The sequence below is a fragment of the Carex rostrata genome, chromosome 30 (genome assembly GCF_964058835.1).
Source record: "Carex rostrata chromosome 30, lpCarRost1.2, whole genome shotgun sequence".
In the NCBI taxonomy this organism is placed as follows: domain Eukaryota; kingdom Viridiplantae; phylum Streptophyta; class Magnoliopsida; order Poales; family Cyperaceae; genus Carex; species Carex rostrata.
The window spans coordinates 4,318,770-4,345,915 of record NC_135947.1 but is presented as its reverse complement, the minus strand read 5'-3'; the positions used below and the strand labels follow the sequence as shown (position 1 = coordinate 4,345,915).

General features: G+C 31.0%; 1 protein-coding gene across 2 annotated transcripts; it reads right to left on the bottom strand.

Annotated features, from left to right (window-relative positions):
- Window positions 1–19,663: 19,663 nt before the first annotated feature.
- On the bottom strand, window positions 19,664–22,597 carry LOC144547064 (protein phosphatase 2C 51-like). 2 transcript variants are annotated; one of them, XM_078295673.1, is made up of 4 exons: window positions 22,363–22,597; window positions 21,705–22,114; window positions 20,755–20,860; window positions 19,664–20,059 (listed from the first exon to the last, which is right to left on the bottom strand). In XM_078295673.1, the coding sequence occupies exons 1-4, from the start codon at window positions 22,580–22,582 to the stop codon at window positions 19,743–19,745; spliced, it is 1,053 nt and encodes a 350-aa protein (XP_078151799.1). In that variant the 5' UTR covers window positions 22,583–22,597; the 3' UTR covers window positions 19,664–19,742. The 2 variants fall into 2 exon arrangements, with proteins under 2 accessions (XP_078151799.1, XP_078151800.1); XM_078295674.1 differs by having other exon boundaries at window positions 19,669–20,059; window positions 21,705–22,192; window positions 22,363–22,460.
- Window positions 22,598–27,146: the final 4,549 nt, after the last annotated feature.

Sequence of the window (27,146 nt, the reverse complement as noted above, 5' to 3'; positions counted from 1 at the left end):
AAAGTTTTCAAAAATCGTGCGCTTCCTCAACAGAAAAGAAACCATCACCAACAACAAGTGCACTTACTAACAAGTTGTTAGATACCTCAGATTCTCCTAATCCTTGTCCTACTATATCTACCAATACATCTGGTGTTGCATTCAAATTCCAGTCATGAATCTCTGACTCTCCTAATCCCTCTCTTACTATATCTACCACTCCCTCTGGTTCTGCATTCAAATCCAATACATGTATGACTCTATTTTCTACAACTTGATTAACTGTAACAACATCAGCTAAAGAAATATCACTTTCCAGATCCTCATTCAAGTCAAAATCATTTGTATAAAACCTGTAAACATCAATAATAAATCATGTAAGACATCATAACAAAAGATATATTGATGTATAACATTATGTCATAAGACCACTGTAATTGTGCATATTACATCCTATAAAATAATGAATACAAAACTATAACATAAACATTTTGGCAAAAAAATATTCACAGTAATGAAAATGAAAAATAAGCATATATATTGTAAATTGTGATACATATCATGTAAAACAATAAGATATATCATGTAGAATACAGTACATAACATTTAAAACTGATTCATATATGTTAAAAAATACTATATAGAACATGTAAACTTGTTAGATAAATAATGAAAATTTAAATTAGTAATATGTTAAAATAGACCAAATAATATTGCATATATCATGTAAACGATTGCATATATATCCTATAAAATGCTTGCATATATACAACAAACTGTGTAATATATCATGTAAAACAATGACATAATCATGTAGAATATTCTACATAACATTTAAACCTAATTCATATATAGTGTAAAATATTGTATGGAACTTGTAAACTTGTTTTTATATCTTGTAAAACAATGACATATATCATGTAAACTATTGCATATATAAACTCTAAAACAGTTACATATATACTGTAAATTGTGTCATATGTCATGTAAAACAATGACATATATCATGTAGAATACTCTACATAACAATTAAACTTGATTCATATATCATGTAAAATATTGTATATAACCTATAAACATATTACATAAATGCTAGAAATTTAAATCAGTAAGTAAACTGTTACATATATATAATGTAAAACACTTATATATGTACTGTAAAATGTTACATGAACAAAAATGATAAAATATCATCAAAGTTCATTGGAGAATACAAGACAATTGAAATCGAATATTGTAAAATAAATAACAAATACAGTTACCGCTTACATTAGACAATTCAAAACAATGACAATAAACGCACAATCTATGTAATTTGATTGTAAATACAAATTGAAATTCGAGATCCGTTATTGAACAGTAAATAAACAATTGAAATTCAAATGAAAGTTCAAATAATGCTAGATCAGTTACTGAAATAAGTAAATAACTCGCTCGATTTCAATTTTGTTGTGCTCTTCAATGCTATATCTCGATCAAAAACGAGATCACAAACGAGATCGCAATTTCTCTTCTTTTCAATTATAAGCCACGCCTGAAGCTTACGTCGTGCTCATGTATTAAAAACAAGATTGCATCAACAATCTATTTGAAATAGCGAAGGAAAAAAGAAAAGAGAGAAGAGAAATACGAAATCGAAAGGATATCATCAAAATCGTCTCAGGAAAGAAAGAAATAGATCGAGGAAGGAAGATTTTTAAAATCAGATTCAAAAATAAAAATAGCGGTTGCGCGGAAGGAAAGTTTTTAAAGACCATTAATAAGTAGGGACCAATGAATGTTAATCAGAAGTTAAAAGACAGTTAAATCCGGAGTGAATAGCGTTGGGTAAAAACTAGGTACAAATCAGTGGGTAAGAAAACATTTTCTCTAATTTTATTATAGAACATAAGTATTCAACAATTCCTGTCCTTTGATTTAGAAAGAAAAATAGACTAGTTAATCACATATGATCATATAAGAGCATTATCCGAAATTTTTGTTTATAGCACACACAAAAAACAGAACACTCTATTCTGGGGGAATTCAAGTTCTACCCAGACCGCAGATTGGTTCTGCGGACTCAAATACAGAGATCCTCATAGGCATTCTGCGGCCCTGACTGCTCACTTTTTTCCTTTTTTTTTTAAGAAAATTTATTAGCTATAAATAGGGGTGAAAACGGAGCCGGATTATCCGGCGGATATCCGCTCCGTATCCGGATATAATCCGAATCCGGATAATCCGGATTCGGATAATTCCCGGATACGGATTCGGATAATTTTCGGAAATCCATAAAAGATCCGGATACGGATACGGATACGGATTCGGAGTCCTAAACGGAGCGGATATCCGGATTATCCGGATTCGGATAATTTGGCCAAACCCATATAAAAGAGGAATAAATATTTGCTATAGGTGGGATTTGAACCCATGTCCTCCCATCTCAATGCCTTAAGACCAAGCTTCAAACCACTACACCACAACATCTTTTGTTACCATACACTTATTTGATATATATATATTATATGAATAGATTATCTTTCATCTCTTATAAGTTCATTAATATTTATATTTAATGTTTTAATTAATATTTGTATTTTAGAAGTTCATATATCTTAATTATCCGACCATTATTCGTTTTATATCCGTATTCGAATCCGTATCCGTGGACTATCCGTTCCGTATCCGTATCCGTTTAAGGCGGATTTGGTTTTGAATTTTGATATCCGTTTACTATCCGTATCCGTATCCGTATCCGCTCATTATCCGACAGATGCGGATATGGTATTAGCATTATCCGCTCCGTATCCGCTCCGTTTTCACCCCTAGCTATAAAACAAAAAATGGCCGTTTTCTATGCCAATGCGGACTTGTAAACTAAATAAAGAGAAAGCTGTGTGCCAATCGTTTTTTGTTTTATTATTTTGATTTTTTTTTATTAATAAATTTTATATTAAAAAAAATGGTGGGGTCGCAAATTGGTTCTACAGACCTCAATCAGGGGCCGCAAAAAGTCTGTGCGGACTCCTATATTTGAGTCGGTAGAACCAATCTGCGTCCTGGGTAATTCTTGAATTATGATCAAATGGGTGTTTTGGTTTATTTATTTTTTTATGCTATAAATAAAATATTCGGGAGCATTATGGATAGAGTGCCAAATAGTCACCTGCTGACACGTGGGTTTGTTTGACTATCATTTACACCGAAATAAAGGTAAATTTATTATACGGATGTAGCTGTTTTAGAAAATATAAGATTGCTTTAGAATCAGCTTGATTAGATATATTTACCCAAAAAAGTATAATTGGTCGACTTAGTTGGAGCCTTGGAGGCTAATGAGACCAGTGCTGGCGGTTTATTTTAGCTGAGATTTAGATGAGATCATGTGCTTTAACGGTAGACACAGTTCAATCATAAAGAAATTTTAGAATGGTTTATAATTTTTTTATCAGTCCAAATTAGATAATTAATGAGTAATTTTTTTAACAGAGCAGTTTCGATTTCATACAAACACGAATCATATTTGGCGTTGTTCTGATTTCTCTGATGTCATCATAATCAATAAAATTTGGAGACTAAATTTGAAAACTCGATCTCCATTCTTATATAAGAAAAAAAAAATCTTTGCAACTAAATTAAGAAAATTTAGAATTTTTTTTTTTTTTTTTTTTTTTTTTTTTTGGGTCTCAAGTCCTCCTTCGAAGAAAAAAAAAAAATGTGATATGACGATAGCCTAAAACTAAAAGTGATCCCACCATAATTAACATAGCATTCTGCATTAATTTTGACCTTTGACCAAATTAAGTTCTTTTTTCGGAGCTTCACATTTCACAATCTCCCTCAAATAGTCAACTTATACTAACAGAGTAAAAGTCCGAACAAGTGCGCAACCAGGAAAGGATTGCAAAAGGTTAAATAGTTAGATGGACACATGTCACACAAATCGCGGTTACACAGACACACTTGGTCGATCGAGTCCACATTTGACAGAGACTATGAGCTCGACCGTTGATGGCAATCAATAAATTTCCTTATTAAATTAATAAATTTGCTTTCTCTGTCGCTTTAGCTAGCAAGACTACTGAGTACTGATAATGCCAATAATTCTCTTTCTTCTAGAATTCGTTCTCTCTATCAGAGACTACATGGAAATTATGTCCTTAAAAGTACTGTGTTTAAATAGTTAATATATTTGAGAAACAGAGTAGGGTTTTGGTATCTTGAATATACAAATGCAAGTGTGGATTTTAGCTGTTTCATATATATTTGAGTTCTTATAAAAGAAATATTTAAGAAACAGAACAGGGTTTTGGTATCATTATTTTTTTGTGTAATTAGATATTATAATCTTTCTTTTATATTTTAGCTGTTCATTATAAGCTTGTTTTGAACGAAATCAAGAGCTCTTAAAATGAATGAATCTAAGATATAAGAGATTAATCCGCACAAAATTTTCTAATTTTGAAGCTTAATTTGAACGAAATCGAGAGCTCTTAAAATGAATGAATCTAGATAATACTGATGGATTAATTTTGTTGAATTTATATTGTACACGCTTGATCTCACATAAGATTAACTAAAAAAATTATTTGAACACATCCCTTTGAGAAAAATACCAATATCTTGGATTTGACATTTAAATTTCAATTTTAAAATATAAATATGAAAAAAAAATTTTACAATATGTGGCAACACCTAACCCACCGTTGAAAATATAGGTATACTTTTTTTCTTCCGTTTGGACTAGGGCTGCAAACGAACCGAACCAAATCGAATTAGGCCAAGTTCGAATTCGAATTCGAAATTATTTTGAACCGATTCCAATTCGAAATTGAAATAGATTTCGAACCTAAAAGCCCAGTTCGAATTTGATTCGGTATAATTCGAACTAGTTCGATTTGATTCGAAATTAGTTCGAAATTGAGAGCAATTCGAACTGGTTTAGCTGATTTTGCAACGCCGTCTGATGCAAAGGAGGGGTTAGCTGGCGCAGTTGATTTATCGGGGCGAGAGGAAATGCCAAAGGAGCTGGTGCTGGTGGTTGTAGATTGGTCGGAGGAGAGACTTGAGACGTGACTGGAGGCGACGGCGGAGGAAGAGCTTGAAGAAAACACTGTAGAGCTTAACAGCGACACTAGGCATGGCGTTTTAATGGATGTGATGATGAAGATGGGATGAGAATGAGGTAAGAAGCAGGAAGCAGGATTCTCTACTTCCTATACTGGTACGTACATTATATGGCGGGTGCACACTGGCAATAAAGGTCCATAGACCATGGGTCCCAATGTCAGTGGTTTGACATGCGTAAGTACTGTATCGTAACATTCGGACTTGTGTTAGTGGAGATTACTTTCTATTAAAGTAGACACTGGCAAGTGGTTCCCACGTAATGCAAAGGTCGATCTCGAATTTCAATTCGAAATGGGCCTGGTTCGCGAACCTTACGAATCGAATTGGGCCTGGTTCGAATTCGAAATTGAATTAATTTCGAATCGAACTGGTTTGAATTAATTTCGAACCGAATTTTTTTCGAACTCGAATCGAATCACGAATCTCGAATTTTTTGTGCACCCCTAGTTTGGACTATCTTATACTGATTAGACCTCAATAGTATTTTTTTTTTTTTTTTTTTGGAGAAATGAGGGAGTCGAGCTCTCTGATTCCATATATAGGACATCATAAGTGCCAAATTTACAATATTTTTTTCTTTAGATAAGCAAGAAGAAAATAATAATAATATGTTATTATATGTCCATATGAATTAGTAAAATTTATTTACCTGCATTTCATTTTAGAGCAACCAAAACACCAACAAATCAATAGAGTCTTTTCATTTCAACAATGTTCTTATATTTCGAATTTATGAAGATATGATTGTGTCATGCTACTTACCATATTTTGTTCTATATTCATAAATGATAGTGGTGAAAACAGGGGAAACAAATGATGTGAATCAGTAAAAACATGATAAAATTGATCATTTTAGCTTCGTTAATTGATCATTTTAGCGTGGTTGTACTGCTAAACAAAGAGAGATGATATTAAGACTATAAAATTTGTTACTAACACAATACAATTCAAATTTCCATTCTAATGGATAAAATTGTCTCTCGTAACCAATTACTTATTTTGCTTTTCTAATTAGTAAATTTTTTAATGCCTATATATTTTTTAATATATTTTCTTAATTTGCGTATCCTCTTCATAGAGAAAAAAAGCAACGGGTTGAAGCTGTAAATGATTCTATTGTTATTTATCAAGCTCTTAAAAGGTTTTTTTTTTTTTTTACCTCGTCTTCTCCTCTTTTCTTTTGAAACAAACTGATTTCAATGGATCACCTTCTATTATCCGAATTGAAGCACTGTTTATCTAATAAAGTGACGGAGGTGGGAGAGAAAGGCGGAGGCAGAGATGGGAGACGGAGGTGGAAGGCTAAGGTGGGAGAGAGAGGCGAAGGTGGAGGTGGGAGAGGAAGATGGAGGTGGAAGAGAAAGGAAGGAAGATGAAAGAAATAAAGATTGTTAGAAATAGTAATTATAGTTAAAATAGAAAGTTAGTTAGTTGGGGGATGAAATAGGGAATGAATAGGTAGGGAAAATTATAATTATCCTAAAATGGATATATAATTAGTATCAATAAACTTATATCCAACAAAAAATATTTTGCCAAAATAACTTTTTATTTTCTTTAAGAAGATACTTGTGGAGTTGGGTAACATAAATGGAGTAAGCCTTAGGTGCTATGGATAACATAAGATCATCTGTGCTACGATCTCAAAAATCTATTGTATAAACTTCAAATTTGATCTAAGTAGCTCAGTAAATTGATTATATAATGAACTTGTAGAATACTAAGTTTTACTTATTTTTTTATGATTTATGAAAGATAACAAAAAAATGGTTTAGAAAAAAAAATTGTCAATGTTTTAGGCTATTTTTTACTATCTTTCATAAATCATTAAAAATAGTAAAAATTGATATTCTACAAGTTCACTATATAACTAATTTATTGAGCTACTTAGATCGAGGTTTAAAAATTTAAACGATAGATTTTTGAGACTGTAGCACGGAAGGTCTTATGCTATCTATAGCATCTAAGCCTTACTCATATAAATGTATATAATGATAGATTTTCAATAATATAATAAAATCTTTCATTCTTGTAATATATTTAAAAATCATAAAAGTATGATGAATTATAAATAAGGAATATTATCAAATATTTATTTAATTTATAAATTTAACTTAAAAAAATGAATTATACAATAATGTATGTGAGAGGAGTATAAAACTTTAAATGAAAGAAACCCCAATAATATTGAACGAATGAGATATAGTTTGTTAAGGAAATAGATAATAAATGGTAAATTTGTTTGTATATTAAAATATTTAGATAGTGTTGTGTTAATAAAATATTAGTAGTGTTAATATCATTACTCCTAGACAAATCTCTCATTGTTAAGAACCATTAGGTACAATTTTAAACCTTGGTGAAAATTGACTTAATGATAGGGGTCATGAGATACAATTTTTTTTTTATTAAAATAAAGAGATGAGTTATGGTGAGCCATGGAGTAAAACGTGTTTGTACTCCACGTCATATTTTCATTTTGAAAATTCAAACAACCGATCCGAACCATTAGATGTGATCTCTATATTAAAATGTGCTTGGAGACTAAATTTTACATTTTTTGAAATTTTTTTTACTATTTATTAAGCAATTTTGAAATTGTTGTTTTGTTGTAACAGTAAAAACAGTAAAAATTACTGAACCATCAGATCAGTGATTTTCAAAGTGACTTAATAAATAGTAAAAAAATTCCAAAAAATGTAAAATTTGGTCTCCAAGCACATTTCAATATGGAGAACATGTTGAACCGTTCGAATCGGTCGTTTGGATTTTCAAAATAAAAATATAGTGCCATGGAGCACCAACTTATTTTACTCCATGGCTCACCGTAGCCCATCTCTAAAATAAATATCAAATTGTTATGAAAATAGGCACCATATAGAAATTGACCTAATTAAAAAAATTATGAAAAATAATTTTTCGCTATACACACATTGATATATTTTTATCGAAGGTTGCGTCTTATCTCTTTGCAAATTTGTAAATAATCGAGATTATATAAGAAGTCTCTTATTATTATATTTTCCGTAGCAAAGCAAGAGATTCTTCTAGTATTATGTTGCAGCTCTATCTCCATTCTACCATTCTAACTACCACCTCGAATAAAATTCTATTCTAATACCTTTAATAATGTTGCATCAAGTAATAAACTTCTTTTTTTTTTCCTTTTTTGAGAAAAGATGTATCTTCAGCAACTTTAATTTACTAATTAAAATCATAATTGATTGCTATGATTTACAAAAGAGGAGAGAATAAAACACGCGGACAGAACTAAAAAATTGAGATTGCGGACACTCCATAAGTTTTTGTAGTGTAATTGTATTTTATAAGGAGACTAAATGATATAAATACTTGTAAAATTATAAAATATAAAGGATAAAGTTTTTTTTTAATCAAAGGGTGGCTTAGTTATCCCTAATTGAACTTCATGATTGCAAGAACTTTATATAAGCAACCCAGGATGATACAACCTATGCAATAATTAGAACTCTCTAATTTCAACTACTTAAGAGACGATCGATTATCTGAATTTTCAATGCAAGTTATCTAGCTAGAAACAGATGAAAGTATCAGCATTATCAGCAAGTAATTCTTACCCGAAATGCGCTATTTATTTCAGGAAAATACCAGCATTACCAGCTTATAAGTGTGGTTTGCTTGTTAATAGCAATGTTATCAAAACCGGACCGGACATTGAACCGGCTTCAGGTTAATGGTTCACTGGTCAGATCGGTGGGTCAACCGGTTCAACCGCTGGTTTTAAAACATTTATATTTCTCATATGTCAAGGCCATATATCAAAATCAATTATATATATAAATGATCAGGTGGACAGAGTTTGTATCTAAAACCTCTCACCATTTGCACTCAAATAAACCCATAATCTCATAAATTAGAAAGAAGAATTTGGTTTGCGCATTTTATCAAACATCTTGAAAGAATTCACCATCAAATAAGAATAAATCATATATTTGCTTTCCAATTATCAATTCAAAATACAAATTCACCATGTACCTGGAGATACATCTAGAGTATTTGGTTGAGGACTCGGACGTGACTTAATACTTAGATGGGGAATGCTAGCATGTATAGCCAGATGCCATTTGTACTTATTAAAGACCTATTATTCACAAAAAAGCACTAACATTTTGGTTTGGGCAATTTATCAAACACCTTGGTAGCACTGAACTTTACATTAAATATAAAACAAATATCAATACTATGTCAAGTGTAATTTACCATAAAATTCCCAAATTAGATGAGATGCTTACATCCTGAGCCTTTATTTGAGAATATGGATCAACTAAGTTTCAAATTCATAAGCTTCTCATGGTTGTTTTTCTTTAAATTTGAATTTTGAGGTGTTGAGCTAGTCACTATGCTTGTAAAGAAACACTTTGGAGGTTGTAAAATAGAGAATTTCTCGTAATTTTGTAAACCTCTTCAATTATTTGTATGATCCAGTTAGCTTCCAATCTTATAAAAGAAGACACGAAAAGAATTTGGAGAAAAACAATTTAAGAGAAGGGTTGGAGAATAAAAAGTTAGAGCAAATCGCAAAGATCCGGTTTTTTTATTTAAAACTGTTTAATAACCCGGTTTATGACCGGTTGTATTGCATGTTGGTCTTTTCAGTGGACCGAACCGAAAAAGCTTCCGGGTCCCTTTTTTTTTATTAAACCGTCGATCCGGTTCGATTTTAATAACACTGGTTAATAGGGGTCCTCAACCGACGTTTTAAATAATTGAGTTAATTTTCATTGTATACATCAACTTTTTAAAATATATATTATGCATCACAACATCAAAATATATAATTACCATTATAAGTAAACATAATTTCATTCATATCTTTTTTTTTGTAAATTTGCTAAGTTATTAGCCTTTATTAAGAATTACCTTTATCAATTTATACTTGCATTAAAATTTAAGCATATCGAGAACCCATCTTTGGTCTAGTGGCAAAGACAATACCCTCAGTGTGGGAGATCCAAAGTTCAATATCCAGATGAAAAAATTCCTTATAAATATTAAATAGTTGGGTGACTTGAACTACAAACTTTACTAAAAAGAATGTAAACATATCTTTATTAGATTATTATGATAATTAGCGCTCTAACTAAGTTAAGATACCTACTGTCCTTTTGTTGATTTTTTTTATTTATATTCAAAAATAATATAAATTTAAAAAAATAACCAAACTGTTACTGTATTTCCAAAACTATCCAAACAGGAATTTTTTTTTTTCCGATTTTAGCACCAATTACCAGAAAAATTTTTTCCGGAAATTGATGTCTAAAACCGGAAAAAAAAAATTCAGTATCCAATTTCGGAAAAAAAATTCTGGTTTTTAGTCCCAAAACCAGAAAAAAAAATTTCCAAAAATGAGATTTTCCAATTGTTTTTTTTTAGAAGTCATTTACATATATACATATACATATACATATATTATAAAAAAAAAACCCAAACGATGTTTATAAACAAAATACCAATCGTTGTATGCCTACCGTTGAACAAAAACTTAAACTGAATTTTTGAGGCACCAAATTTTTTCGGTAATTGGTTTATGACCGGAATATTTTTTTTAAAAAAAAAATTGGATATAAATAAAAAATTATATGTATAATATATGTATATGTATATCAAATTTGACATCTGCTGGTAAATCAGCAAGTCTAGACTGATACAGGGATCAAACTGCAAAAGTGATTACACCAACATGTAGAGCATTCAAAAATACACAGAATAGACACAAATTTCAATTTATTTGGATTTTTTTACAGTTAGTTATGAATTTCCAAAGTTCAACTTTCGAATAAAATTTTAAACAACCATAACTTGGCTAAGAAAGTCGGATTTGGGCATATGACCACTTTTCGGAAAGGGGGGGACGAGACGGATCCGATTTTTCCCGGGGGGTCTCGGGCATCATTGCATCCGAAGCATCAGAATTTCAAACAAACGTCGTTTAGTGCCTCAAAAATTCAGTTTAAGTTTTCGTTCAACAGTAGGAATACAACGATCGGTATTTTGTTTATAAACGTTTTTTTTATTTTATAAACTCATTTTTTTATAATATATGTATATATAATATAATGTATGTATATGTATATGTATATGTATATATAATATAATATAATATATGTATATGTATATATGTAAATGAGTTTTATAAAAAAAAAAATTGGAAAATCCCATTTCTGAAAAAAAAAATTCCTATTTTAGACATCAATTTCTGGAAAAAAAAATCCGATAATTGGTGTTAAAACCGGAAAAAAAAATTCCAGTTTAGGTAGTTTTGGAAATACAGCAGCTGCTTGGTTATTTTTTTAAAATTTATATTATTTTTTGATATAAATAAAAAAAATCGGGTCCTTTTGAGTATATATTAAGCCCAACTTGTAAACAAAGGAGTATAAAAACATGTGGGTTTGTATTTTTGTGAGAAATGAAGTCTCCTTGCCTGAGCCCAGAACTCTTGGGCCTTATGGCCCATTTGGTAAAATAACTCTTGGGCCTTATCCCAATTAAGTTTTAGTAATCAATTTGAAATTTCAAAATACACTCACGGAAAACATGATCAATATGTTAAAATAAACATTTCCAAAAGGAGAAGGTAATATAAATGAGTTTACTGAAACTTAAAATAAAATAAGCACAAAATCGTTGAAATAGTGTCAGGAGTAAGTTAAGCGACTCACCAGGCACCAATCAAAAATAAAATTTTGCTAGAAAATTAGATCAACTGGAAATGGCACCCGAGTCCTATTATAGGCCTGTTTAAATGCTATATTGTGTTGGTACTCTGATTTCAGCGACTCACCAGGCACCAAGTTACATGGTAATTCATAATTTTAGTTGCTTTCTTTCTTGATTTAAATTTGAGTTACCGACATATCATTTTTAACAAAAGGTCATTCTATGTCTTTTATTAAAAAGAAGACTATTTTCTACTCAATGCTCTTTACACATATATATCTCCGTCTCTTTCAGTTCATTTTTTTCCAACATCTTTCTCTTCTCTTTGACCTCAATAATATAACTTAGAACAGAGACAAATTACTATAACACGATCAAAATTTTATGAAGACCCAACAAGTTTCATTCATAGAGGAATTTAACTCCGCTTTTGAGATTTACGTCATATTAAATACACGGTCCAGATCAATTACCTGACTAGATCTCATTCTAGGAAATTGATTAGCAATTTCAAACAGCTGTGAAAAAGTGAAAAAAGAAAATTATACTTAATTTCACAACTACATCTATGCAATTAATTAGCAATTTCATTTGATGAATCGGTTTCTCAATTTTTTAAGTGTATGTTAAGCTACACAGAGAAATGTAACCCTACTAGAAGAAAAAAAAAAAAAAAAAAAAAAGATGACAAATTTGAAATAAGGTAACACAAAATCTTAGAAGCAGAATTTATTATTATTTATTTTTGTAGGCTTGCACATGTGAAGGACTTTTTTCATAAATCATAATTAATAAAACGTTTTTTAGGGAACCAATATGATTGATTTTTTTTTTTCAAAAACCATAAGGACCGTGGAAACCCCACGGTCTCAAATTGTTTTTTTTTTTTTTTTAAAAAAAACAGATTTTTTTTTTCAGACCGTGGGGATCCCACGGTCTCAATTTTTTTTTTTTTTTATAAAACAGAATTTTTTTTAATTTTTATATTAAAATATTAGAAATATTGAAATATTTCTTTGAAAATAGATGAAATACAATATAATTTGATTTATTAGAAATACTGCAATAAATAACTCGGATCAATATTTTTCAGGTCGGGTTTTTCGCGGCTGTAAGAAAAATTAATATATTTCTTTATGTGTTATTAGAAAAAAATAAAAATGCTTAGATTCTGAGTTATTGATCCCGGTTCAAAAGTCATTTCTAGGTAATCCAGAAAATATTATGATCTTTCTAGTAAATTTAATTTATGAAAAGTTGTATCTATTTTTGAAAAAAACAATAACTTTTAAGTTATTTAATAATTGTTATTCAAAAAGAATTCTCAAAATAGATATAACTTTTTATAAATTAAATGTCCTAGAAGGATCACAATATTTTCTGGATTACCTAGAAGTGACTTTTGAACCGGGATCAATAACTCAGAATCTAAGCATTTTTATTTTTTTCTAATAACACATAAAGAAATATATTAATTTTTTTTACAGCCGCGAAAAACCCGACCTGAAAAATATTGATCCGGGTTATTTATTGCAGTATTTCTAATAAATCAAATTATATTACATTTCATCTATTTTCAAAGAAATATATTCAACATTTCTAATATTTTAATACAAAAATTAAAAAAATTCTGTTTTATAATAAAAAAAAATAAAAAAAATAAATAAATAAAAAATAAAAAATTGAGACCGTGTGGTTCCCACGGTCCTTATAGTTTTTGAAAAAAAAAAATCAATCATATTGGTTCCCTAAAAAACGTTTTATTAATTATGATTTATGAAAAAAATTCCCATGTGAAGCCTTAGCTAGGTATTATAGCCCACGTTGCAGATAAGGATAAAATGGTCCAGGTTCTTTTGCTTGATCTCAGAAGTCAGAAGAAAGTAAAATAGAATCTGTATTGCATAAGTCTTTAAATAATTTCTATATCCACTGATAAATTCATAGACAACTGATTTTCAATAGCTAAAGCTTTATCCGATTAGTATTTTCTTCTAATTAATTAGAGGACCGTTTTCGAAAGGAAAACTGAAAATGCTGTGACATTCTAGATAGGTACTTTTTTGTGACTAGTGCATGTATTGCTAGGAAATTTCTGCTTACCAGTTCTTTCCAATTTGTGTTACATCCAAAGGAAAATTCCAACTTGTCTTTTGTTTGTTTTTTTGTTTTTTGTTTTTTTTCATTTTACCTAAAAGTGCATGAGGAGCAAACTTTCAACGTTTCTTATATCCCGATGAGAAGTGCCAACAAGATGCACGTCTCCCAGCTGTTTTTCTTCAGGAAGTTCATTAAAAAAATTCTAAATATTTAACTTTTTATCAAAATTTGAAAATTGCTTATTTTTCTCATTAAAAAAATAGTTTTCTTTTCTCAATTTTATTTGATGATTAGAAAAACCCACTTTTAAACTTTTATTTATTCCAATTTTTCCGTCAATACAAATTTAGTAGTTAAACTTACGCATTAGCATTCAACATTTGATTGATTATAATGCAAACGAATAATGATCGTAGTTGGATAGTAGGGATGTGTTTGTTTCAAGAGAATGGTAAATTAGGTTTTTTTTTTTCATCTTAAAATAAAATATTGATAATAAGCTCAAATAAAAGTTTCAAATTAGTTAAAGAAAAGAGAAAATGAGAAAGATTATCTATTTTAGTCAATGTTCTAAATAGCTAGCTATAGCTTTTTAGAACTATAAACGCTAAGCTATGAGATAAAAGTACGCTAACTCAGCTACAACTGCTATATCCGTAATAGCTGACCGCTATTATCACTATGCACGACGCGCTATTGCTACCGCTATGTTACATAGGCATTTTTTTTGCAATTTATATTGGTTTTTGTACTTCTATTCCTATTTCTAATTCTACATGGTCTTCTACGATAAGTATGCAAAACCAAACTATGTGTTTTTTTTTATTTGTGATTTATTATCTCATTCTATATCAAGAAATATTCAAATATTAATTCTTCATTTTGATTACTCTTCGTATAGTATTCATTTGTAAAATTATTATCATTCATTTCAATTGAAATCTGATTTTGATTATTATTATAATATATAAAATGTTTAAATAGGTACACTGACTTTATTTACCTTATAAAATTAATTGCTCTTCGTCTATTATAATATGTAATACTATAAAGTATGAAGTATTAAATAATGTTACTATTTAGATTTTTTTTTTCTTCTTATTTGCATAATTGATAAAAAGTATAGATTTAGATTAGTTATCATTTAGTTGTTACCTCAATTCTCCAATGTTAATTATGTTGATAATTAGTAGAAATATAGAATATAAAATTTGAAAAGGAAAAAAACGCTATGTATGATAGCTTTAGCTATAGCTACACTATTCGCAATAGCTTCTTTTTTTGTCTCCCCGCTATGCTGCTATAATCGCTATTTATAATCTTGATTTTAGTGGTAAAATAAACAACTATTAAGTTTTGACGGGGAAGTTGGAGATGTAGAAGTTTTTGATGGATATGATAACAATTGTCCTAATTAAAATTAGAATAATACAAATATTGAGTGTTTTGATGGAGATATATGTAATTTACAAAATTTGAATATACCAATAATTCTCTCTATCATTCATTTTACTATAAAATATAAAAATAATTGGTCAGTATAATATATATATATATGAGGAGGGTTAAAATGCGTCCTTTTTTTGTGCTTCTAACGTGCACCCTCCCCTCATATCTTCATTTTCAAAGTTCAAATAGTCGATTCGAACCTTCTAATGTGTTCTTCATATTAAAATGTGCTTAGGGACCAAATTTTATATTTTTTTGGAAATTTTTTACTATTTTTTCAGAATTTTTGAAAATCATCACTTTGCTGAATTTTTTATTATTGTTTAGTTTAATCGAAAATTCTGAAAAAATAGTAAAAAAAATTTCAAAAAATGTAAAATTTGGTCTCCAAGCACATTTTAATATGAAGAACACGTTGGAAGGTTCGAATCGACTATTTGAACTTTGAAAATGAAGATATGATGGGAGGGTGCACGTTAGGAGCACACAAAAAAAAAAATTTGGCTGTGTTTATATCATGGATTTTATATAGAGGTATCTAGAGACGTTAAACATCTCATATACATGATAATTTTTATGTTGTGTCTAATAAATTTCTAGGACCCCAAAATCCAATATACTACAGATTTGTTTCAAGTATCAACACAAATTAAATTAAATTAATTTTAATCTAACGTCAACTAAATTTCAGAAAAAATATATTTTGAAGTTTATAATTCGAATCCAATGTATCAAATACATCATATGACTTTGCAGAAATCCACCAAAACTTTTTTCTATTGATATTTGCTTGTGTGAGTAGAACTAGGTTGTACTTAAAAGATCATCAAACTTCTTGATGAGTTTCAATTCAAAATTTATAAGAAATGGCACCGAAAATTTTATTAATATGCAAAAGAAATAGTATTATGCACATATTTAAAAAAAAAATCGGAAATAATGAATCCGCCAAATTATTTAACGGATTGAATTGCTGAAATTTCAACGAAAAAGAGATTTCCGCTGAACAATTTATTTTTGTGAAAAGCCGTATCCAAATCATGTCATGTCCATGTTTTTTGTTTCTTAAAACCGTGCCTTGCAATGTTGTATCCGGAACTCATATCTCTATCCTTGAGCTACAAGGTATACATCTATAGTTCTATACTATCAAATATTAAAAATATATTTCGAATACTTAAGTTATATTGTTAATTGTTTATAATTACAATCACTGTATTCATATACAAAAACTCATATTAGTTGGTTCGTGAACTTATATTGTTCGATTGATGTTTGTATTTATTTTTCGAAATTTAAAATTTAAAATTTTCTTATGATCTTTCATGGTGAATTCAATATTCAAAATTGTACAGTCATAGGTGTATATTTAAATTATGCGAATTTAAACTTAAATGGCCCGATAGTTAAAAGTAGAGGAGGGTTCAAATGCACTATGGTTTTTGTGCTTCAATTATGCTCGATATCTTTATTTTTTTTTTCAAAATCTGAATAGTCAATCAGAACCGCTAAACATGATCTTCATAATAAAATATGCTTGGAGACTGAATTTTATATTTTTTTTGTAATTTATTTACTATTTTTTTAAATAGGTACAATATCAATTTTTAGATGGTTTAAAATCTCCTGAAAAAAATGATTTTGTATATATCTAAATAAATAGTAAAAAAATTCAAAAAAAAATAAATTTTGATCTTCAAACATATTTTATTATGAAAATCATGTTGATTGGTTCAAAATGACTATTCATACTTTAAACACAGAGATAAAGATGCATAGTTGGAACACAAAATAATAGTGCATTTAAACCCTTCTCTTAAGAGCAGTGTTTTAAATAGCGCGCTATAGCGTTTTCCGACCAAAAAAGCTATGGCGCTATGCCCAAATAGCGCCGCTATAGCGCCGCTATTTGAGCATAGCGCGATTTTTTTAACCCGTACGCTATTTCGCGATAAACGCTATTTAAACCATTGCTTAAGAGTATATATGGGTGTGTTAATAAATTATGTTACATTATATGAGCATATCAGGCAGATATTTATACAATAACAATCACGGATATATCAAAAACAATATATAAAAGAATAATAAATAAACAATGCGGAGAAAAACATTGCTAAAAAAGGAGGTAAGGCACAAACCAACAAAATAAAGATATGGCGCATGACAGATTCTGCGGAGGATAAACCAGGGCAGATTTTTTTTTATTTATTTATAGAAATTATTAAATATTTTGTTGGAAATCAGAAAAAAAAAATTATGCACTAAAAGAAACCAAATCTTTTAAACACGTTTTTAGAAACAGAATCATGTAAGAAAATAATTAAGTGGTCCAAATAAAACAGGCCATTTAAACCATGCCGTTAATTAGCCCATTTAATTAGGCCTTAATTTAAATGGCGTATAGGGCCTATAGGCTTAATTAAGGATAACAAAAATATTGCTTCAATGACAGGCAATGAGATAACGAAAATTCTAATAGTAAGGTTGATCCTCTCTTCATCTATATTCATAAAGAAAAAATTGTCATTGCTTAGAAAGAGAAAGAGGAGAGAAATCACTTTGCAGTTTTTCTGACGGTTTGCGAAGAACAATTCAAGTATTGTTCTAAATCACTTTGCAGTTCTTCTAACGGTTTGCGAAGAACGATTCGAGTATTATTCTAAAGATTACGATGGACAAAGGTATGTAATCTATCTAATTGATTCACACATGGAGACTTTGATTTCTAAGATCTTTGATTTGCTTTTGATGATTTTTAATTCCGCTATCGAAACTTTAAAGATGATTAGTTGTACTCATGATAATGATTGTGTGTAAATAGTTGAGCACGAAATAACATCTACTTACAAATCATTGATTTGGTTTTTTAGAAAATGGATGTGATCACAAAAAATATAAGCACAGAGGAACTAAGTCATTGATTTGATTCATTAATCATCTCTTAAAAAATATGGTGATTTAGTCGCTTGAAATGAGCAGTAACAAACTAACAATAAAAGCAATTATGATGCATACAACAAGCTATACATGCTTTACAAGAAGTCAAGTAATGTTGCGTGCTTTCCAAATTGAACTAATAAAAATTTGTACATTATTTGAACAGATAAATATTAAAATGTGGCCGCTGAAAGTTTTCAGGATGATGAAGAAAAAAAACGAACAAAGAGAACAAGGACGAATAAATCCTACAAAATATAAAAGGCAAAGGCTTCTATGAACATAAGGACCTATTTGTAAAATGAACATTTTTTTTTTCAAAGTTCAAACAGTCGATCCGAACCGTTCATCTTGTTCTCCATATTAATATGTACTTGGAAACCAAAGTTTACATTTTTCTGAATTTTTTTACTATTTATTAAGATGGGTACAAAATTAGAAAATTTTAATAACACACAATTCATAATCAAATTATTGTTGTTTGTAGTTTTTTTTTATTTTATTTCTTTATAATTTTTTATTTGGCTTTTTATAATTTTTTAATATATATGAGTAACACAAATAATGAGAACATTAATGATATAATAACAATAATAAAAAAATTAACTAACTAGGATAAATATAATTATAACAATATTATAATAATACATAAATATATAAACATAGGATTTCTTTCCGAATCAGTGTGGCAAAGACTAAGAATCATTGATTTGATTTCTAGTGAAACCATCTCTCTAATTCCTGATAAAATGTTCATATATTTCTAAAAATAAAAAAATTTGCAGACAGCTGGATCAAAAGATATCCACCTAATGGAAAAATAGAATTATTTTGTTGGCATGTCGTTCTCAATTCTCAAATTATCCTTAACTAATCAGATCTTTTCTTTTGACCGGAAATCATTAGAGAGATTTCATTCCAAAATTCGGTACGAACGTGTCACTACGAAAACAAAAGTTTAGAATTATAAAACATGGTCATAGAAATAAACTTCAAAACTTGGCAATAGCTCTATTCGGCAGTAATTCCGAAATCGAAAATACTGCTAAAAGTACTGTTCACGTGAGAGAAAAAAAAAATTCAGTCAGACTGAATTGTCTGAAATTTTTTACCACATAAACAATAAAATTCAGTTCAAAATTTTCAATTCCTAGATAATTGAACAATAATTAAAATTCTTTGATCTATGGATTCGACGAATAACCCACCCATTCGATCACCAATTCAATTCAAATTTATAGATATGTACATTGCATTTGCATGCTTTAGCATTGCAAATTCTAACTTAGAAATGTTTCGAGGATCTCCCGGACTAATTTTACAAAAACCTCAAACTCGCTTCGCTCGAGTTAATAAAAATAATAAACTTAAAAATAAAAAAAAGGGAGTATGGGGGTCTCAACTCTGAAGAGCAGCACTTACACCTTGCCAAACTCCCCTTTCAAAAGGTCAGATTAGCACAATCATCCCTGCTCCAAGGAACGCCTAAGTTTTTTTAGCTCCACTACAACTACACTGATGTTATCCTTGCTACCTCGTGACACCGCCACTTCAGCAAGCAGTGCAGCCGCATCAGCAGCCGTGGTGCCGGTAACTGAGCTGGGGAACTGTCTGGGAATGCGGCCCCGCAAGCAGTTCCTCACAAGTTTGCACGCAATTTCATTGGAGAGCACATCCCATAGGCCATCACTAGCTAATATCAGGAATTCATCTCGGGCAGTTCGGTCAATGACCTTCACCTCTGGTTCGGGTGTTACGTAAGGCTTCAGGTAGTGATCACCTGTTTAGTAAAAGTAAAATATTTAGGTGTGGTAATTAGTGGAATTAATGAACACATCAAATCAAACTTTGCTCAGTAAAAGTTAAAGTGAACCGCATTAACTAAACCATCTTCCATCATTCTAGACAACTATATGTGGGATGCAATAATGAAGAAATAAATGTTTCATGAATTTGTCTAGATACATTGTAATCCATACTATGCTTCAAGTTCCAAATCTAGTTTGATGTTTTCAATTTTTTTTCATTTGTTGGCTAAGAACCATTAAAAAGGGATGAAACCAACTTTGGCCATAATTTTCATTTTTCTTGGGACGAAGTAAGATTCCTTATAAACACTTAATTCAAAATATTTGTTTGGTCTAGGTTGCTTAACTACAATTGGAGGTATATGCAACGTAGATCAACAGCTTAACACGTACTTCAACTTTAATTATTATTCATAAAGACTTGAGGTTTAGGGTGTTTAATTAGGTTTAATTAGGTATAAAGATCAGGTTAGGTTAAGCTTATGATTAAGAATATATAAAAACCCGTAGTCAGCTAGAGATCAACAAATTAAGTGGTAGGTTTGCAACAGGTTATTCATTCAAGTACCCTTCATAGCAGGCATATCGAATGAAATCACTATTTAATACTCTAAATGAACTAACAATTCATCAACACACTATATCACAAAAATAAAAATAAAAGTACCAATGGAACGAGATGTGGCAAGAACACCCAAAACCCGGTATCCATTCCAGTTTATCACCTTTCCACCGGCCGCTTCGACTCTTGCCAATTCATCCGGTCTGTCAGGCTACAAAGAACACACAAAATTAAATTAACAAATTAACATGTATCAAGAAAAAACAGAATAGAATAAAACAGAACAAAAGAATAAATCCACAGGTAATAAGATGATAACTATATAAAGTAAATGGAAGCATGTCTCTAGGGGTACGTTTGGACAAAACAAAGAATAGAGCAAGAATATAGCTAATCTCAAGTTTGAGAATAGTAGCTAACCCATATAAGATAAACAAAGAATAGTGGGTTAGTGCTATTCTTGCTTCATCGATGAAACATCAAATAGCTCAAAAGAATAGTGCTATTCTTGCTCCATCCAAACGCACCCTGAATGAAGAAACAAAGTAGGAAACCATATAAAGGTAAATTAAACAAGATATTTACTGCTTAATGCAGAACTTAAATGCTTTGAAATATTTTGAAATTTGTAACAAATAGCACACAATTTAGGCACTAAACAGAAAAAACTAGTTTTAATGTTTTACTATTTTATTCAAAATATTACTACAAATTAAGGTATTCTGCATTTAGTTTCTCATTATGTGACCTTTTTTGCAAGGAGCAACCTTTTAAAACCACATCAAGCTTTGTTTTGTAATGTAAAAATAAAAGAAAAACAGTCTTCACTTGGAAAGAAAGAAGCAAAACAGAGAACCTACATTGAATAACCTTCTGACACCAAAATTTATTTCCAAAAAAAAGTATACAGAAAAACTAAGAAGGAAAACAAACATTCTTCCAATTCCATAAATTCTCTAACTGTTCACATGTTAGGAGGAGAAAGGAACAAAACAATCACCAGCTAAACTAAAATTTAACAAAACTATTTTTGAACTAATTGATTAGGTCCTCACCTTATGATCACACGAAAGAGTCACAGCCTTCCCAGCACGCGATAGCACGGCCCTCGAGTCGCCGCAATTTGCCACGATAATCCTACTAGGCTCCACCACTGCCACCACAGCAGTGGACCCCACTGTGCCATCCACCACGTGTCGAATCCCACTACTCAGCGCCACCTCTGCATCAACTCTTTGGAAGCTCTCTGTCAAGGCCTTCTCCCAGCTGAACTTCTCACTACCTCCCTGTTTTTGCTTCGCCGCCTCCTCAGCCAAGACCAGATGCATGCGGTCCCGGCACGTGTGGGCCACGCTGGCCCCACCGTGCCCATCATAGACTCCATAGAAATCGTACCCGGCACCAAAAACCTCCCCAGAGAAGCCCGACACGATTGCCACTGCATCCTCCATCTCTCTCCTCCTACCTGTTGATAGTTCAAAATTTCAAAGGGCCGAGAACGACCACCAAAAGGAAAGTCATTTAAGCACGGAGAAATTTTAGACTTTTTTAGTTGAGTAAAAATCATATCAGGACCAACCAAAGGTGTTGTGACATTTTACTTAAACCGCAAAAGATAATATCTTTGAAGTTTAACTAGCAAGAATTGCGGTGTATAGTTGCAATCGACTTTTACTACAAATATTTTATGATTTTTATCCGCTTAGAATGTACCTATCACTGATACCGTGCCATGGTCACAGGTTCTCACTTTTACTGCCTTCTCTTGAGAAGAACGAGATGTAGGAGAAGAGCTGTTAGAAGAATCCGGACACCTTGTCCTCTTAGCGGATTCAAAATCCAACACGGCTCCGCCCACATCCGCCGATTTCACACGCATGAGATCGAGCGGCCGCCTCCGACAAGATACTAACATGGAAGTGTTCTCGTTCATTCCTACCCTTTTCAAAATTTCAAAAAAATTGGTGCGTTTTGTTGGTTTCGATGTAACTGGTAACCTCGCAGATCACAGTAAAACAAGCAAGAGAGAGGAGGAAATACAAACGGAAGGAGACGAGGCGCTATAAATAAAGAGAGGCGCGAGAGAAGGTTAACGACAGCCGTTGGATTAAGATGGCGTGTGGTCGATACGCGCCAGCGAAGGGGAAGATTGCAGGAGCTGTGGGGTCGACAGAGACGTACTCTGTGATACTTTCTTGATGCACCGGTGCACCGAATAAATGTAATCGGTATGAGCATTAAAGAAGGATGGAGCTGTTTTCTTTGGAGACGGAAGTGCTCCAGGTGTAGAAACTTCTACCTTGTGAACAAGACGTGGAAGGAGTACGATAGAGACGTGGAGGGTTCGGATCGAGCCGTATTAACCACGTGGAATGTAAAAATTGAATCTTGGGGATCTTCGTTCGTTCTCGGGATATTTTCAAATTGGCATCCACCTTGCGCATAGAAATAAATTCCTACGTCTCATGTCGTGTCATATTCAGCCATATACTCATATCATATCGCAACTGTTAAATATTTACGAATCATATTGTGTTTAAGATTATTTTACAAAAGATAATTACGGTATACCAAATTACCAATCAACATGATATACAAGTCGGGCGCGTGATTGTATACCAATGTGACTAATCACAATTGATCACACTAGTTATATCTAATCACATTTAACTTTTTTTAAATTTAATTTTTGTTTAAAAAATGTAGTGCAAAAATTGTACACAATTTATAAATCAAACATGGTCATATAATCATGTGTCCTGCCGTGTTCTGTTCTATATTATTTTTGTGTTATGACATTTTTTTTTCAAAATATAATCACAGCACACTAATGAACACTGTACTAAATAGGAGAGTCACAACGTGTGATCAGCTGGCAAGCAAATTGAGTTGTGACGTGTATGATTATGTTGTGATATTTTACATTCCTATGTAGCGTGAAAAACTCAAGAAAAAATTGAGTGAGGAGTGTTTTTTTCGTTCATTATTTTTTAGCGAGATTTTGATCATAAAATAGTTTAATTGTTTTAAAAAAGTAATTTGTTATTTTTGAAAAAAAATCTCTACAACGAAGTCATATCAAACGATTTGAAAATTGTAATATTTATGTTTGATTGTTTTGAGAATATCAAATAAGAAATAAGACCAATAGTAACTTTTATAAATCATTTTGTGTTCCTTGAAGATTATTTTTAAAATTATCACGTTAATTATTATTTGTGAATCTCAAAATTAATTATTTTTTCTTTGTTATGTTTTCTTATCTTTTCTCTACTTACCTAATTACAGTCTCCAAAATATGAGTGAGTGTATGGTACTATGCATATCACGGGTTGGTCCGTAATACGGCTCAATATTCGACCTTTTCAAAATTCTAACGGTCGATCCGAACTGTTCATCTTGTTCTCCATATTAATATGTGTTTGGAGACCAAATTTTACATTTTTTGAAAAAAATTTTACTATTTTTTTAGATATTTAGAAAATCACTTGATCTGAAAATTCTGGACCATCCAGAAACAGTGATTTTCAGTAAATCTAAAAAAATACTAAAAGAATTTCAAAAAATGTAAAATTTGGTCTCCAAACACATATTAATATGGAGAACAAGATGAACGGTTCGGATCGACCGTTAGAATTTTGAAAAGTCGAATATTGAATCATATTACGGACCAAATCGTAATATGCATAGTACCATAGACTCACCCCCAAAATATTATCTTATCAAAAAGAAATCTGCCCAAATCGCTCACATCAAGCTCGATGTAACTCAAAATTTCGTAACATTTTACAATTAAATGTGGTATGTCGATTTAAATCTTAGACTTAAACCAAAACTACCTAAACATAAATTTGCCATACCAAATCCAACAATGAAGAACTCAATTCAGAACCGACAATTGACTTGACTTAACACGTCATATGGACCAACACTATGATCAAATATACAATTTTTAAAAAAAATGGACAAAGTAGATTCATAATTAAATCGTGACTGGCCCGGGATTGTATATATGACCAACCTATTTTGAATTTAAACATGACAGTAACGGATTCAAAACAACCAAAAACGAAAATGATTCAAACAAGAAATTAATTCAAACTGAAAATGACCTCACGTGGATGAATCGACAATAAACGTGGTCAAACTTGGGCCCAATTGACCGCAAGCAATGCGGCTATTTTTATTAATAACCAAAAAAAAAAAAATTTTACCAAAATAACTCAAAATTCTGAGTTTTTTCAAATCTGACCAAACCGTCAGGATCCCTGGCGGTCCACTTCTATAGCAGACCGCCATGGATACGGGCGGTCCGCTAGGGACCAGACCGCTGGTATCCCTGACGGTCCACTAGCTGTCCTACAAAACCAGCATTTTCTCTCTCCAGCACACACTGCAAAGAAGGAGAAAGAGAAAGCGCAGGCGATTGTTTGGGCGATTTCAGACAATTTTCTAGGCGACTAAATCTACAGGTAATTTTTTTTTTCATTCCTTTGTAATTATTTTATAATTAGTCTATGTTTACTGTACAATTAGTCTATGTTTGTGGACAAACCTGGTACATTTGCATCACCATCTGATAAGTCATCAGATTCTCAAATTCCTTGGTATTCATCTCCAGTTTCCATTTCTCTTTCCGGTATGGCATCAATAGCATCAACATCAATATTAGTATCATTTCGATTAACGGATAACTGTACCGGTACTGACTCTGGTATAGCTGGAAATGTAGGGATTATGGGTGCCTGTTTGGGTGGTGGTGGTGGTGGTACAACTTCAGTAAACTCAAGGGAGTTATGGTACCCCGGGTTGTCATAACAGGGACTGTGGTACCCCTGGTTGTCATGAGGAGAGTGGTGGTACCCCTGGCTGTAATGAGGGGAGTGGTGGTATCACCCAAACAACCATTAGATTTAGAATCACAAACATAGACTAATTGTACAGTAAACATAGACTAATTATAAAATAATTACAAAGGAATGAAAAAAAAATTACCTGTAGATTTAGTCGCCTAGAAAATCGTCTGAAATCGCCCAAACAATCGCCTGCGCTCTCTCTTTCTCCTTCTTTGCAGTGTGTGCTGGAGAGAGAAAATGTTGGTTTTGTAGGACAGCTAGTGGATCGTCAGGAATACCAGCGGTCTGGTCCCTAGCGGGCCGCCCGTATCCATGGCGGTCTGCTATAGAAGTGGACCGCCAAGGATCCTGGCGGTTTGGTTAGATTTGAAAAAACTTAGGATTTTAAGTTATTTTGGTAAAAAAAAAAAATTTTTGGGTTATTAATAAAAATGGCCGCAAGCAATGTCACTTTGCAACTTTATTGATAAAGTAGCAACATTGGTTTATTGGAATAGTTTTCAATAAATCAGATAACTGAGGGTTTTAAAATAAATAGAGTTTTATAAATTAAAATTTTAAAGTCATATGACGGAAATTAAATATTTAAATAAGATTTTTAAAAATTCAAGACAATTTTGGAATATATTTTGATAAAAAGAGGGATCATGTCGATTAGTTCTAAGGATAAAATCGCATCATCCCGTGAAAAAATTAATGGTTTATCCCTCATTCCAAATATATTTCTTCAATTTCTCTTTGATAGTCAAAATTTTAATCAGATATAGGCAAAAAAAAATATATATTAACACGACTAGCAAGTTGAAGACTGTTGTGAATTAAACAATTCAATTTATAGATTGTTTAGGGGCATACAATTTTTTCTTCAGAAGTAGACAAAAACAAAGTTATATATAAATATATAATTCATTTTCAAAATCCACTGCCAACTTTGGTTCAATGTGGTTTTGCTACAAACAATCACATATTGAAAAAAGAAACATTTTAAAAAAATTAGCACCGTAATATCTAACATATTGTATCAAAATATATAAAATAATTTGTGGGAAACAATTTATTAATTAAGAAATAATCTCCCTTTTTGTTCAATTTTTTCTTCTTTTTTTTCAGGATAGAAGGTGAGCCATCTTAGATACATATATCTTCTTTTAATTCCGCGCTCTCATGTCGAGTAACAGAGAGAAAATGCATATAAAGGTGGCACGCATAACCGATGTAGCATTTATGCAAATCAATGGTTTAATTAATTAATTAATTAATTAATCCAATGCGAAAATAAAAATTAAACTTGACCATTAACGTTTGAAACTTAATTGCGACAATTATATTGCTAACCTTTTGTAAGATGAGAGACTAATTATAAATGAGATCATTTTTTTGTTTTAGAGGCTTTTCACTGTTTCAGAGGGAATTTGCAAATCGCTTTGTTATCCCAATTTCTGGATCTAACATTCTTCTGAGATTTATTAACTTAAAAATAAAAGTTTGTAAAGAACAATTGCATAGAAACAAGAAACATTATTATGAATATGGTTTCTGGGCCCAATTTTTAGCATCCTCCAAACATTCCCCCATGCTCTGTTTTCTTCTTTTCTTTTCTTTTTCCTTTTATTTCTGTTTTCTTCTTCAGATCGTGTATAG